This window comes from Hemitrygon akajei, chromosome 16 (genome assembly GCF_048418815.1).
Source record: "Hemitrygon akajei chromosome 16, sHemAka1.3, whole genome shotgun sequence".
Classification (NCBI taxonomy): Eukaryota; Metazoa; Chordata; class Chondrichthyes; order Myliobatiformes; family Dasyatidae; genus Hemitrygon; species Hemitrygon akajei.
The window spans coordinates 41,839,693-41,854,748 of record NC_133139.1 but is presented as its reverse complement, the minus strand read 5'-3'; the positions used below and the strand labels follow the sequence as shown (position 1 = coordinate 41,854,748).

The following is a 15,056-nucleotide window of genomic DNA, read 5'->3' as shown; positions in this document are numbered from 1 at the left end:
TTCCTGTTAAACAAATGGCCATATTGTATTATATTGGAAATATTTAGGAGTGCAGTTAGCCACTGGTTTTGGTGAAGTCTCAGTGGAGACTGCTTTCTGATAGATTATGGGTTTGCTTTTAGCTTCTTGCAATATTCTTTACATTTTCCTGTTTAATTTTCCTAATCTGAAGATGGTGACAATGGTTAGTATTAGCTCTCGAGTCAGACCAGATATAATTTGTATTTTCCATCTGTGAGCAATGGTTGATAAAACGAGTGTAATCCTCATCTGAGTTTCATACACAATTAGGAAAACACATTCACATCTGATCCAATTGTAGTTGAGAAACACAAGAAGGTCCAGAACTTAACATAGGATCTGCTGAGATGGGCTACTTTCACAAAGGATAATGTATTCAACAAATGAGCTACACTATTTCTTGTAATAGCACAGAATGATTCAATTTGACCTACTGGGCCCATGGTAGCTTCCAGGAAGCCACTTAACACTCCCACTCCTCCTCTCCTTACTTCCCTGTACCTCTGCAACTTATTTTCTTTCAGGAGTGCCCATTAATTCCCCTCAATCCACTAATATCATGCTATTTTACAATACATGCCCAACACCAACCACCCATTCTGTATTTATCCCGGCTTTTCAATTCTCTCACTGCCCCATCAAAATATCCCTGACTCTACCACTCACCTATGCACTCAGGGCAATTTAAAGAGGCCAGTTTTAATCTACCAGCCCACATATTTTTAGGATGTGGATGGTTCCAGAGCTTTTGTCACAGGAAGAACATAGAACTCCACCCAGAGAGCACCACCGGTCAGGATTGAACCTGTGACGCACTAGCTCTACCAGCTGAGAGAATTAAAACAGCCACTCCTCTCTATTTTAAAACTGTTCATTTTTATGATTTTTTTCTTTAAGGGATTATTAATACCTAAAGTGTAAATATAAATAGATGGAGCAATATTTATGTTCATCCATCCAGCCTGGGTATCAGGAAAGGGCGGCCATGTGGGATTACTGAACACTGAAGGCCTAGCACAGAACTGGGTACTGGTCAACAGACCCCTGTTCCTGAGATTGGAGCAAGCAGTGGAAAGAAGAAAAATAAATTGGGAATATAAACAAAGTTCTGGGCCTTCCAAGGAGCCATCTGTTTATTCCTTCATAATGGCCCATCAGAATGCTGGGAATGTGATATTGCTGCTATGGCCCTCTAAAGAATGTAACCTTCTGTCAGTGCAGGATAACTGTGCATGCCATTAACAGCCGGGAGAGTGCAATTCACTAGTGGAACAGAGCAGCAGGAAGATGACCTTCACAATGCATCTGGCATCTAGAATTGGGAACTTCAGGAACACTATCTACACATACAGTATGACTCCAATTAATATCTATAAACAATCACATTAATGATGGCCTTTCCTGATTGCTTGATCATAATTTGAAGTGGTCCTATTAAGGCTAGCAAGCGATCAGCCAACTTGCAAGACAGTTGTGAAAAAGCAAGAATTTCCATGGCGATAACAAGGTAATTCAATACGGCCTTTTCCTTTGCTCGTCTGTTTTCAGAGGATTTCCTACAGGCGGCAGTGAACTGTGTTTGTCACAGAAACAAACAAACCGAGCTTTGTTTGTTTAAATGCAATATAATCATTCAATAACTGTTCTAAATGTCAACTAAATTGCTTGCTATTATTCTAGTTTATAATCCCCTCCTTAAGTTTTTATTTCTATCTGCTGTGTGATTATTCTCTTTCTGTAATTATATACTGTGATAATTGAGCTGGCATTATCCCAAAATGTTTTTTTGTTAAATTTACTGCTACATATTGTGCCAAAGCATAATTTTACATTTCCTTTGATGACCACATTGCTACAGGTTACAGTGTTCTTCATCTTCATTGCTTCTTTTATTGCTGCAACTATCTTACTTGGCACCAATTAAACTCCATCTATTTACCTCATCCTCACCTCAGCTCATCTTGATATTTTTCTCGTAAGAATCATGAAGTCTGGCTTCTGTAACATTTACAGAGAGAGAGAGGGAGGGCACCACGGTAACATAATGGTTAGCACAATGGTATTACAGCTCAGGGCATTGGAGTCTGGAGTTCAATTCCAACGTCATCGGTAAGGAGTCTGTACGTCTTCCCCATATAATGTGTGGGTGTTCTCTGGGTGGTCTGGTTTTCTCCAATAGTCCAAAGACATACAGTACTGGTTAGTAGGTTCATTGCTCTTTGTAAATTGTCCAGTGATTAGGCTAGGGTTAAATTAGGGGTTGCTGGGCAGCACAGCTTGAAGGGCTTGGAAGGACTTATTTCACGCTACATCCCAGTAATGAATGACAAATAAATTTAAATTTAAAAAAGTGCATCAGCATTGGACTTTGCAACAGCACAAAAATAATTATCTTATTTTCTTTCCCTTTTTGTTCCATTTAAATATTCACCTCCCTTCCCTGAAGTATTGCAGCACTTTCTACCTTGATAAGACTCGTCTAACTTTCCTGCTCGTTTATTTGGTGAATCCAAGATTGATTATTCTGCAACTGGAAAACAAAACAACTCCTGATGCTGCCTGACCTGCTGAGTATTTCCAGCAGCTTTTGTTTATTTTTAACTATTCTGGAGCTGATCCCATCCCACTGTGACTTCTGATCTTTTACATCAAAGGACAACTTATTCCCTTCCCTGACAACACTTCTGTGAACATTTCCATCAGAGGGAGAATGGTAAAATGTTGCAGAAATAAAGTGAATAATAAAAAAAAGACAAAGGTCTCAGGATAAAAATGTATCTGTAGTTGGTGGATGTGATAGCTGTTGTAAATGTCACTCCAATTCCTGAACTAATTCCATTGAACTCCCTGAATTTTGGAAACAGGTTATAAAGTATAGCTGTTACCAATGACTAAAGACATACTTCCTACCCAGCTATATCACATACTTAAAAATATCCTCACCAGGACGATTTTGCAGATATTTGAAAACAGTTTTTTGATAAGCCAGAAGAGTTAACTGTGCAGAGACTAAAAATTATGTTGGGGAATATTCATGATAATTAAAGGGGAAGATAACTGAACAGCAGGATTTATTTTCCTCAGTGTGTAACCTCAGCAGAAATGACCCCTTTAGAAGTTCAAACTTTCATTAAAGTAACTTGCAATTTTCTGTGCTTTCTGGGGATGATACAGAAGACAGATCAGAGAATGAGGTTCAGTGAACTCCAAGAAGGTCTTAACACGAAACATTGAAATATAGACAAAATAGTTGATCTGACTTACCATCTTCATCTGTGCGAATGATTACGGGTGTGCTCTCTGGGCCTGGTCCCACCACTGTGTGTGCGATCACAGTCACCCGGTACTTAGTCCATTTCGACAAGGTCTCCAGCCGCATCTCAGTGGTCGCTGGTGGAATGTCCTTCACCTCGTGGATCTGCGTATCCTCTCCCTCCAGCGCTTGGTACCTGATACTGTACTTTGCCAGCTCGCCATTTTGACTCTCTGGTGGCGGTGGCCACCAACTTACCAGAATGCTGGTGGAACTGGGACTGGTGCACTTTACATTTTGAGGAGGGGCTGATGGTTCTATTGCAGGCAGGTGCAGTAGAGGAAGGAATTAAAAAACAATAGGAGGGAAGAGGATAAAAACAATGAAACGAAAAGAAAAATGATAAAAAAGAACAGAAAAGGCTCCTCAAAAACTGAGACAAAACTGAAAGAAAAACAACAAAAGATACTAAAGTAATGCAAAAACCTGGCATGATGTTTAAACAAAACCAATCCTGTCCTTACAAGGAACCTGGTTGTTAGAATGATCAAAACAAATAATAAGCAAATCTTACTTGGACAGGGACAAGGGATAGGAAGGCTTTATGGCTGATTTTCAGATTAAATTGTATTAATATTTTAAAAGTAATTTACTTTATTTCCACACAAACTGTTGGCCGCTTCTACACACCTCATTGAGTGAGAGGACAGGATACTCTTGACTCCTGGCTACCTGTAGAACTGCTTCCATTCTATTTTTTTGTTGGGAAAGTAAAGCCCAACTGATCATATAACATTCTCTGACTCCTTTGTCTTTTCACCCTCACTCCATTTCCAATGAAACATGTTGGCCTGGAAGTGAAAAGCAAGCTGCTGGTGTAACTCAGCAGCTCAAACAGCATCTGGGAAGGCAAAAGGTTGGTTGACGTTTCAGGTCTCAAACTAAACAATGGCCATCTCCTTGCCTCCACAGGTGCTGTCTGTTCCATTGAGTTTCTCAAGCACTTTGAGTTTTGCTCTAGAATTCAGCATCTGCAATTTCTAACGTCTCAAACATGTTGGCCAAAAGGATTGCTAGGTTAAAGATAACAGCTGGACAGAGGGAAATGCGATGATGAAAATTTCAGGTTAGATGCATATCAATCACGAAATTTAACTGGACACTTTGATGGTGGGATTGCATTTGTAATGCATCACAATTTCTGCATCTATTCAGTTTCTATACTGACTTTTGATAAATGCCAGGGAAACAACGTCAGGGGAATGAATCCCAGGAGCCATTGTCGCTGGTCATTCTTTCACAGTACAGTGCTGGACTGGAACACCACTTAGGTACTTCCTTTTGTTATCCTTGGGCAACTAACTCCATGCACCACAACACCAAGTATCACCTCTCCAACCACACTTATGCATCTTGCTCACCCCTGACCTCCATCCCTCTATACCTGGCCCTTACACTCCTGATTGGCCAAGACAGGACTCAAGACCACAAACAGAGCCAGTTAAACTAACACTGGGAAAATCCTGAAATCCATCACAACTGTGCTAATAGCAGTGCTGATGCACCATCAATAACTCACTCTGAGACGTAAGAAGTGAGATATCGGCTTTTATTGACTGGAAGAACGAACAACACAACATCCTGGAGAATGAGGCCGGGCTCAGGCGTCATTCGCCTTTATACAGGGGTTTGTGGGAGGAGCCACAGGAGCAGTCAGCAGGGGTCTGTTGGGAGCAAACCACTCTGGTATATGTAGTTCACCACAAGTGCATTAGGTAGTAGATCAAAATGACCAAGTAAAGAGAACATGATTTTATGAAAGGGAAATAAAACTGGACAAATTGGCTAGAATTTTATGAGGTACAACAAAGATTATGGATAAAAAGGAACCAGTGGAGATAGTGTATTTAGATTTCTGGAAGGCATTTAGAGAACTGCTGCCGGAAAGATTACATCACAAGATATGAATGGATAGGATTGGGGAGAAAAACTTGGCAGACTCTATAGCATCCCAAAATCTGCTCACACCTATTCTTGCACTTTTTCCTTCATGGAAAAGTGAACCTCTGTTCAGTACCACTGATATTTTCAATCACTGAAGCAGTCAGTGCACTACACACCAACTGTACAAAGTACCTATGCCTGTCTGTTATGATTCCTAGACATGAGTTGTCAATGGATGCTCCCTAATAACTGCAGAAAACTGTTGGGAAACCAGACTACTGGGTGGAGAAAAGGCAGGCAGATGAAATGTCAGGTAGCTGTGGGATTAACTGTTAACCTTAGGACTTTGTCCCCATGTTACAATGAAATACCCCAAAAGTTCAAAGAAGATGAAAGTACAAACATTCTTTACAGTGGAACTGTCAGGTTTATGATTAACTGCTGGAAAGGGAATTTTCTTCAGCAGGCAGAGAGACTTAAAATCAGAACATTGTTAACACACTGGAGATTCTAGCAGAAGAGATTCTACTCAAGCACCTAGTCACTTAATCAAAGAAGAGATCAGAAACATGTGTTGATGGATGTGCTCACCATGAAAACATTGTCCTGCTTTCTCCAGTTAGGGTCCTGCCTATCCATTTGTATCTGTTGAGGTGACATATGCCGGTGATATTAAACCTGCATCTGATTCTGATTCTGACTGTGCACCAAGGATAACATCCGCTTATGCTGTACAGAGATCAGAGACTTCATAGAAAAGGAGTTTGAAAAGCCAGTGCACTCAGTTGAGACTGATACCCAAGACATTTGTTTCATGAGTTGGTAGAGCTACAAAAATAATTTGGAAGTTTGAGTTTCTGCTCCCAGTGACATTTAAGCATAAGGTAAACTGCAAGGGCCGAAGTCCTCAAACAAGATAATAAAAAATCAGGACTTTAAAGGGCTGTTTGTCTATGGATGACTTTCTGCCTTATTGCTCCAGGGGACCAACATTCCATCCAGAACTGCCTTTGCTGCAGAGCAATTCACTTGTATTTGATGAGGCTCAAAATGAAAAAAAGTTAACACTATCCCCCTTGGAGAGATGAACAAATTAACCTCCCTTCACACTGCTGTTTTATCCTTCTGCTGTCCAATGGCACTATGGTTAACTTTCACAAACTCAACCAAATCCCACAGGAATACTACAGTGTCCTTGTGTAATTTCCAGACCATTTTAATTCTCTGCCTTTCTTTCTATTTCATCTTCCATCCCAATCACTTCTCTTATTACATATGTTAATACACATGCTTATTAGTCTCAAATGGTTCCAGGGTTGTCATGCCGAGGGGTGGTAGTGGTGACAAGCTCCCACTACCTAAAAGTGCTCCTCACGGCATGCGCCTCAAATAGTCTCTGACAACCGAGTCCAACTCCTGGCCTTCTCATGTGGCTTAGCCTGTAAGCCCAGCGGAACTGTTTCTACAGACAGGAGAAGGGGCGAAGGCAGGTCCTGGCACCTCAAAATTAGTGCTTCGGGTAGATGGAGCTCGTCAGCCTGGGAAGACAGTCCATCTAAGAGAGGGAAAACTCTGATTTCAAACCTCCGCTGCCTTGTGTCCATACCCACTTATGGGAAAGGCTTTGGGAGTAAACCCTGAGGACAAATGCGGAGCTGGAGTCCCTAAGGCAGTCCGACGTTGCCTTCAACCTCGCTCTGGCAACTCCTGCATGTTACTGGTGCCAAACTGTATTGGCCCTTGCCCCTCCCTTGGACAACATCGGTGGCGTGGAGAGGGGAGACTTGCTGCTTGGGCAATTGCCGGACTTCCATCCAACCTTGCCCAGGCCTGCGCCCTGGAGAGGCTGAAGCAAGACTTTCCAGGCGCAGATCCATAGTCTCACGAGACTTACGGATGCCATCCATAGTCTCAAACAATGACTGATTAATTTGACATATTCTCCCCATCCACTGTCTTCAGTGTTGTGGCTGCCTGAGGTTAAAGCAATCATTTTGTAAAGAAAATTTGAAAGGAGCAATGACACTTGACTGTTTCCCAAGGCTCTCTAACATAAATCTCTTTTGGTTACCAAATTCAGACAGGTAAGGTCATAGAATCACAGATCACAGAAACACACCCTACAGCCCATATTATCCATTCTACCTATCCGCACCAATCCCATTTGCCTGCATTTGACCCAGATCACTATATGCCTTCCCTGTTTAAGTAGTTATCCAAGTGCTTTTTAAATGTTGTAATCATATCTGTCTCTACCACCATCTGGCAGCTCTATCTTCTATGTGAACAATATACTCCTCAGATCTCCTTAAATTGAATAGAGTTTTAGAATTAGTTTTAGTAATAGAATTGAATTGAATAGACAGGACCGATTAGGGATAAAAGAGGAATCATGCGTCTGGTGTCAGAGGAGGTAGGGGAGATCCTTACTGAATACTTTGCTTCAGTATTCAAAAAAGAGGACGTGCTGGAACTTTTCAAAAATATTGGGACCTGACAGGATATACCCTTGCTATGGGAAGAGAGGGAAGGCATTGCCTCAAGAGTAGTAGCAGAAGACTGGAGGGTGGAAATGTTACTCCTTTGTTCAAGAAAGGTAATAGGGATAACCCTGGGAATTATAGACTCGTGAGTTTTACATCAGATGTGGGCAAACTGTTGGAAATAATTTTTAGAGTCAGAATTTATGAGCATTTGGAGATGCATGGCCTGATTAGGGATAGTCAGCATGGCTTTGTGAGGGACAGGTCATGTCTCACAAACCTAACTAAATTCTTCTAGAAAGTTGCAAAACAAATTAGTGAATGTAGAGCAGTGGATGTGATGTATATAGATGTGAGCAAAGTGTTTGATAAGTTCCTCCTGATAAGCATGGGAGGTATGGGAACCAGGATAGCTTGGCTGTGTGTATTCACAATTGGATTGCCCACAGAAGGCAAAGGGTGATAGTAGATGGTAGATATTCAGCCTGGTGGTCAATTACCAATGTGTTCTGCAGGGGTCTTGTCTGGGTCCTCTACTATTTGTGATCTTTCTAAATAAATTGGATGAGGAAGTCAAAGGGTGGGTTAGTAAGTTTGCAGATGACATAAAGATTGGTGGTATTGCGAATAGTGTAGAAGGCTGTCGTAGGTTGACTGATAGGATGCAGAGCTTGGGTGAGAAGTGGCAGATGGAGTTCAACCTGGAAAAGTGTGAAGTGATTCACTTTGGAGGACTGAAGGCAAAATACAAAGTTAATGGTAGGATTCTTAGCAGTGTGGAGCAATAGAGGGATCTTGGGGTCTATATCAATCGATCGCTCAGATTTGTCACGCAAGTTATCAGGGTGGTTAAGAAGTTGTGTTGCCCTTTGCTAGTTGAGGCACGGAGTTCAAAAGCCTCTCACTGCAGGAAGTTCCCACCTGCTTCCAAAAGGGAATATTTATACCAGTGCCTAAGAAGAGTAGCGTGAGCTGCCTAAGTGACTATGGCCCAGTAGCACTCACATCTTCGGGGACGAAATGCCTTGAGAGGTTGATTATGGCTAGAATGAACTCCTGCCTCAGCAAGGACCTGGACCCATTGCAATTTGCCTATCACCACAATAGGTCTACAGCAAAGGCTCAATGGCTCTTCACTAAATCATCTGGATGATACAAACATTTATGTCAGGATGCTGTTCGTTCACTAAAGCTTAGCGTTTAACATCATCATTCCCATAGCTACAACAGGCTTCAGAAACTGGTCCTCTGTACCTCCCTCTACAAGTGGATCCTCAACTTCCCAACTGGATGACCACAATCTGTGCAGATTAGTGATAATATCTCATCCTTGCTGACACTGGTGCACCTCAGGGATGTGTGTTTAGCCCATCACTCTACTCCCTCTATACCCAAGACTGTGTGGCTATGTATTGTTAGTGGGATCTCAGATGGAGTACATGAGTGAGATATACCAGCTTGTTGAGTGGTGTTGCAGCAACAATCTTGCACTCAGCGTCAGTAAGATGGAAGAGCTGATTGTGGAATAAGGAAGGGTAAGACAAGGGAACATGAATTAATCCTTATAGATGGATCAGAAATGGAGAGAGTGAGCAATTTCAAGTTCCTGGGTGTCAAGATCTCCAAGGATCTAACCTGGTCCCAACATATCGATGCAGATATAAAGAAGGCAAGGCTGCAGCTATATTTCATTAGGTGTGTCACCTAAAACCTTCTATAAATGTACTGAGGACAGCATTCTGACAGGTTGGTATGGAGGGAGGGGGGCAACTGCACAGGACCAAAATAAGATACAAAAAGTTATAAAAATATTCAGCTCTATCTTGGACACTAGCCTCCGTAGTAAGCATGTCACCTTCAAGGAGTGGTGCCTCAGAAAGATAACATCCATTATTAAGGACACTCAGGACATGCCTTCTTCTCATTGTTACCTTCGGGAAGGAGGTACAGTTACCTGAAGGCACACACTCAGTGATTCAGGGACAACTTCTTCCCCTCTGCCATCCAATTCCTAAATGGATATTGAACCCATGAGCACTACTTCACTTTTTAAAAAATATGTATTACTTCTGTTTTTGCACTATTTTAATCTATTTAATATACATATATATATAATTGATATACTTTCTTTTTTCTTTCTATATTATCATATATTGAATTATACTGCTACTCCTAAATTAACAAATTTTATGACAAATGCTGGTGATAGTAAACCTGATTCTGATGAGCCGCCAGTTAATGTTGCAGCTCTATAAAACACTGGTTAGACCGGACTTGGAGTATTGCATTTAGTTCAGGTTGCCTAATTACAGGAAGGATATGGAAGCTTAGAGAGGGTGCAGAGGAGATTTTCCAGGATGCTGTCTGGATTGACAATTTTCATGAAGAAAATTGAGCAAAGTGGGGCTTTTCTTTTTTTTTAAAAACTTTTTTTATTGTTTTCAAATAGTTACAGAATAAATGTGTGTGAAAAAAAATGTTACCCAGCCCCCCCTCCCCTTAACCCCTCCCCCCTAACATCCCTATTAAAAAAATAAGAAAGAAAGAAAAAAAAAGGAATGCCTGGATATTGGAAGATCCCCACATGCTCCATGGAGTTCGTAATAACTTTAGTATATATATTTATTTCTTTCCCCAAGTAACCAATTATTTCATCTTCGGAGCACATATATATTTAATCCTGTCTTTTGTAAATAAGGGCGTCAAATTTTCAAAAATGTTTCATATTTATCTCTTAAATTATAAGTAATTTTTTCAAGTGGAATACAGCCATAAATTTCGTTCTTCCAACGATCTATACTTAGATATGTATCCGATTTCCAAGTCACTGCAGTAGCTTTTTTGGCTACTGCCAATGCAATTTTTATAAATTCTTTCTGATATTTATTCAATTTGGATATCGGTTTTATCCCTTCAATATCACCTAGTAAAAGTAATATTGGGTTGTGTGCAAGTTGTATTCCAATAATTTGTTCCAGTAAAACTCTTAAATTTGTCCAAAAAGGTTGAATTTAAAAGGCTTTTCTATTTTGAGGAAAGGAGGATGAAAAGTAACTTGACAAAGATGTATAAAATAATTGAGTAGACAGCTTGCATCTTTCCCCAGGGTGGGAAGAGCTAATATGAGAGAGTATAATTTTAAGCAGACTGGAGGAAAATGTAGGGGAATGTCAGAGGTAGTTTTTCTACCTGAAGTTTGGGTGTGTAGCATGCCTTGCCAGGAGTGGTGGTAGAGGGCAATAAATTAGGGATGTTTAAGAGACACTTTGATAGGCACATGAATGAAAGGAAAATAGAGGGCTACATGGGAGGGAAGTGTTAGATTGACCTTAGAGTAGAATAAAAGGTCAACACAACATCATGGACCAAAGGGCCTGTAACATACTGTCCTAATCTATGCTCTATGTTCTCAATTTCTTTTCTCTCACCTTAATCCTGTGCCCTCTAGTTCAAGGCTCTCCTGCTGTGGGAAATAAATGCTCTGATCAATCTTTACTCCCCATAACTGTATTACATTCTATAAGGGCCCTCCTCAACATCCTAAGTGGGAATAAACCCAGTCTATCTAATTTCTCCTTACGACAACCATTCCAGGCAACATTTAATGACATATTACTATCTCCTTTACCCCATCTGAAATTAAAAAGTTACCAGCCCAGAACACTATGTGAAGGCAAGTGAAAGTCGAGGGACAAAAGGATCCAGACGTCAATGTTCTAACAACGGTTAAGTTAACGAGCTGCTCAGACTAAACTGGAAGCAAGAGGGAAGAGTTCATCTAACTGGACTATAAAGACAATCAAAGTCAAACAGAATCTTTGCTTGCTCTGCAGTTACAAAGCAGCCCGCAGTCAGCCATAACTTGTCCCATCAATGAAGTTAAAGAGAAGAGACCAAATGCATTGAAAATCAAATTATTTTTAGAAAACACAAGAATATCTCAGTGTCATCCAAGGAGCTCAAATAGTTCATTTCCATTTGATTAAACAACAGTGTAAGGGCATCTTAAAGTATCGAATCATTAGAAGTAAACATTGGGATTAAAAATGTTTAGAAAATTTGAGTGGGCGAATTGGGTGTTATTCTTACTCTCAGGACAACAAATACAAAACAATCAGGAGAAAGAAACTACTCAACATACTCCAGGAATTCTGGATTCATGCACAGAAAACAACTTAACACAAAGAGAAATTAAAAACCAGTCCAAACCAAAGTATATTTCATAGTACGTACCTGACATTCCTTCAAGATCTTACACTAAAGACTTCCTTTGCATGCAAAATGACCTTTTTAACCTACCCTTTCTCTCCCAGCATATCACTGGCCAAAGTAAGCAAGACCAACACCTCTAGAACCTAGGGATCAGCAGCTTCCAGAAAGCCCACATGTAATATTCCAAAATCTACTCCCTTTGCAGGGGACTGGCAAAGCATTCCATCTTGGAACTATCAATTGCTCAAATAGATCAGTTTTAAAAGGTTTTGGTGCTTTGAAATTTAGCTTTGCTTTGTTCCAAGTCATGGCTATTGAAGACTTTGAATTGGTGCTGAAGTATTCTCTGAACAAGATTGTTGGTTACCTAGTGAATATTTGGGACAAATATTTGGGAACTGCCACTGTTGGTCTACTAATGCTCCCCTATCCTGGAAGTGATTAAAAAGGCAGAATAAGTAGGCGTACCACTTTTCTCCCACAGTCCAAAGACTGATTGGTAGCCTCATTGGTCATTGTTAATTGTCCTGTGATTATGGTAGTGTTGAATCAGGGATGACACAGATCGAAGGGCCAGAAGGGCTTACTCTGCGCTGTATTGCTAAATAAATAAATAAACATTTAGATATGGATTTGTGAACATTTTCAACCACATAACCACATTTTTAATATAAACTATTACTATGATAATTTGGGAGCTAGAAGGTTGGTAGCAAGTCTGGACTGACTGATTTAGAGACCAAGATTTAAATCTCACAAAAACTTCAAGAGAATTTAAATTCCAGTAATAGCCAAATATGGAACTTTAAAAAATTAAGTTCAATGTCCAATAGAGATGGACAATGCATGCTGATATTCCCAACAATGTCCACATTATGAAAATAAACAGAAACTAACATTATTCAATCCATTGAATGGCATTGGTTTATCATGGTCTACATTGAGTTGGAAGAGATTTCAAATCATATCAATGCAGCTGTCAATAACTAAATAGGTGAGAAGTGAGGAGTGATGAGATGGCATCTCATTCTTTTATCTACAGTGGTTGTTAAACCTGGCATTAAGTTACAAAGTGAATTGTGGATTTTGATCATTGCTATCGGAGATTGTCAATATATTGGAGCTTATAGACAGATTGTGGAATCACTTGTTAAACAAAGCAAAGAGTAACTGATTAGATGGAATTTATCAACAAAAGACACTTGGCAAGTGAGACTGTTTAGACAGGAGTGTCATTTTGCCTTCGTAGAATAGGCCATGTGGGATCAGAATGCCATTCCCTGTGATTGACTCAGTCATTCATTACTGTCAGTAGTAGCTCAAATGGGCCTTGTCAAATTGTTATTGATATGAACCATCTCTGACTAAGAAAATTGCCAGAAAATACAGACTAGCCCACAGTAGAGGATGCCTGTTTTTTCATACAGCTTACAGGTACAGTCAGGTTATTGACTGAAGTTGGTTATTTGAAACAGCTTTGCTTTGTTTTGTGTCAGTAACTTGTTGACATGAAATGTTGATCATTGATATCCAATTACTGATCCAAATGAAACAGATCTACAGGTGACAATCAGATGCAAAGTTTTGGTCACCATTTGAATTTGTTTAAAGGATACAAAAATGTAATTGTCTTTTGTGGAAAACTTAGGTTACTGGACAACTCAAAGGTTGATCATTTCAAATGTACTCCCTAAATACACTGAAGAAGAAGAAGGTTGAAGAGTTGCTGTGTTTCTGGAGAATTCGAAGGCCAGGTTACACAAACTACTTTTTTTGCTAATGATTATTTGATGACTAAACCAACTTGGAATAAAATAGCTGTTTGGCCGTTTTAATATGGAAACAGTGCCCTCTTCTTCAAATGTCTCAATACAAATTTAAAGAACATGGGTACTTGGGTGGAAACTGCTGATAGACAGAATGTGATAACAGTGAGGTCACCTGTAATTCTGTTTCAAAGCAGATCGCTTTGACAGGCAACGACCACTGGCTGGCTGGCTGTGTCAGTCTGTACTCACCTGATGCTAGTGAATAAGAGTGTAAGAAAGTCCAAAACTTTTCTGTGTCTTCTTTTGAAACTATCTAAATCTCTTTCCAGATCAAACGGCAATTCCCTTTCAGTACTTTTCCAGGTCAATTTACATATAACTGATCAAAACCCAAGAAGGCGTCAAAGTGCATCTCTATATCTGAGAGACACTTTAGTACTGAAAGGGTTACAGTTGATATTCTTTTCAGTTTAATGGATTCCTTAGACAAGTTTATTATTTTGCTGGGTCTGTTTTCTTACTCACTCCTTAATGAGCATTGCATACACTCAGAGTGATCTACATAAACATGCTCATGTGCAAATACGTTGTGCTCTTCTCAGGGCATACATACGTGTGTGAGTGTGGGTGTACATTGCCTCGGTGTGTTTACTGATACACTTACAAATCTGGGTCCATGCAAATAAAGTTCCAAGCGCATCTGAGCATCTGCACGTGTAAACATTCACACTTTTCCCAGCATGTGGACAGACAACATGGTCAGTGAACTGGAAGTGACAAGTCCAAGCAGTGAAGTTATAATAGGCCAAACCCGTATGTCATATCCTGAGCTCAATCAGACCATAACAGTCTCTTCAAATCAGTGCCAGGTAATCAGAGCCAGAGACACAAGATCATGAATGGGGATTTTGGGAGAAGACCACCAACTGATCACTGATGACCAACTTAGGTCAGGTTCCAAAAAGTAGCTGGAACCTGCTCAAGAAGCCTCTCCCCACCTCCACTTTAAATAATAAGGTGGATCCAGGTGTGCCAATGACAGCAGCTACTCAGAACAGAATGACCTGTCTTCATTGTCTGGCTAATGTCACCATCTCAGCCAGAAACTGAGGTGCAAGGGTGGATGCTGATGACTGGTGCCCGGTCAATTTTTTAGAGAAAGCAATTTGACCCAGGAATGGTGCCAGTAGCATCCAGACCAAATAAAGTGGTATTCAGATGTACAGCATTGGAGAAAACAGTGCTTGAAGCCCATATTAGTTGGGTAGTAGGCACTAAGCAATTCACAATACATCTGTTGTGTTTTAAGTATCAGAAAAGCTCTTCATAATTGAGAAGTCCAAGGCAATGATCTCTTGGGATTGCTTTACGGTG

The 15,056-nt window shown here is 40.3% G+C and overlaps 1 protein-coding gene across 21 annotated transcripts in view; it reads right to left on the bottom strand.

Moving 5' to 3' along the window:
• Window positions 1–15,056, bottom strand: part of LOC140739994 (receptor-type tyrosine-protein phosphatase S-like) — a 469,315-nt gene that overhangs the window by 143,735 nt on the left and 310,524 nt on the right. For 14 of the 21 annotated variants that reach the window (XM_073068765.1, XM_073068749.1, XM_073068746.1 and 11 more), the window contains one exon: window positions 3,286–3,591. The exons of the other annotated variants lie outside the window; for them this stretch is intronic. In XM_073068765.1, the coding sequence (XP_072924866.1) occupies window positions 3,286–3,591 (306 nt within the window). The remainder of the gene's footprint in view (window positions 1–3,285; window positions 3,592–15,056) is intronic. 21 annotated transcript variants of the gene reach the window in all.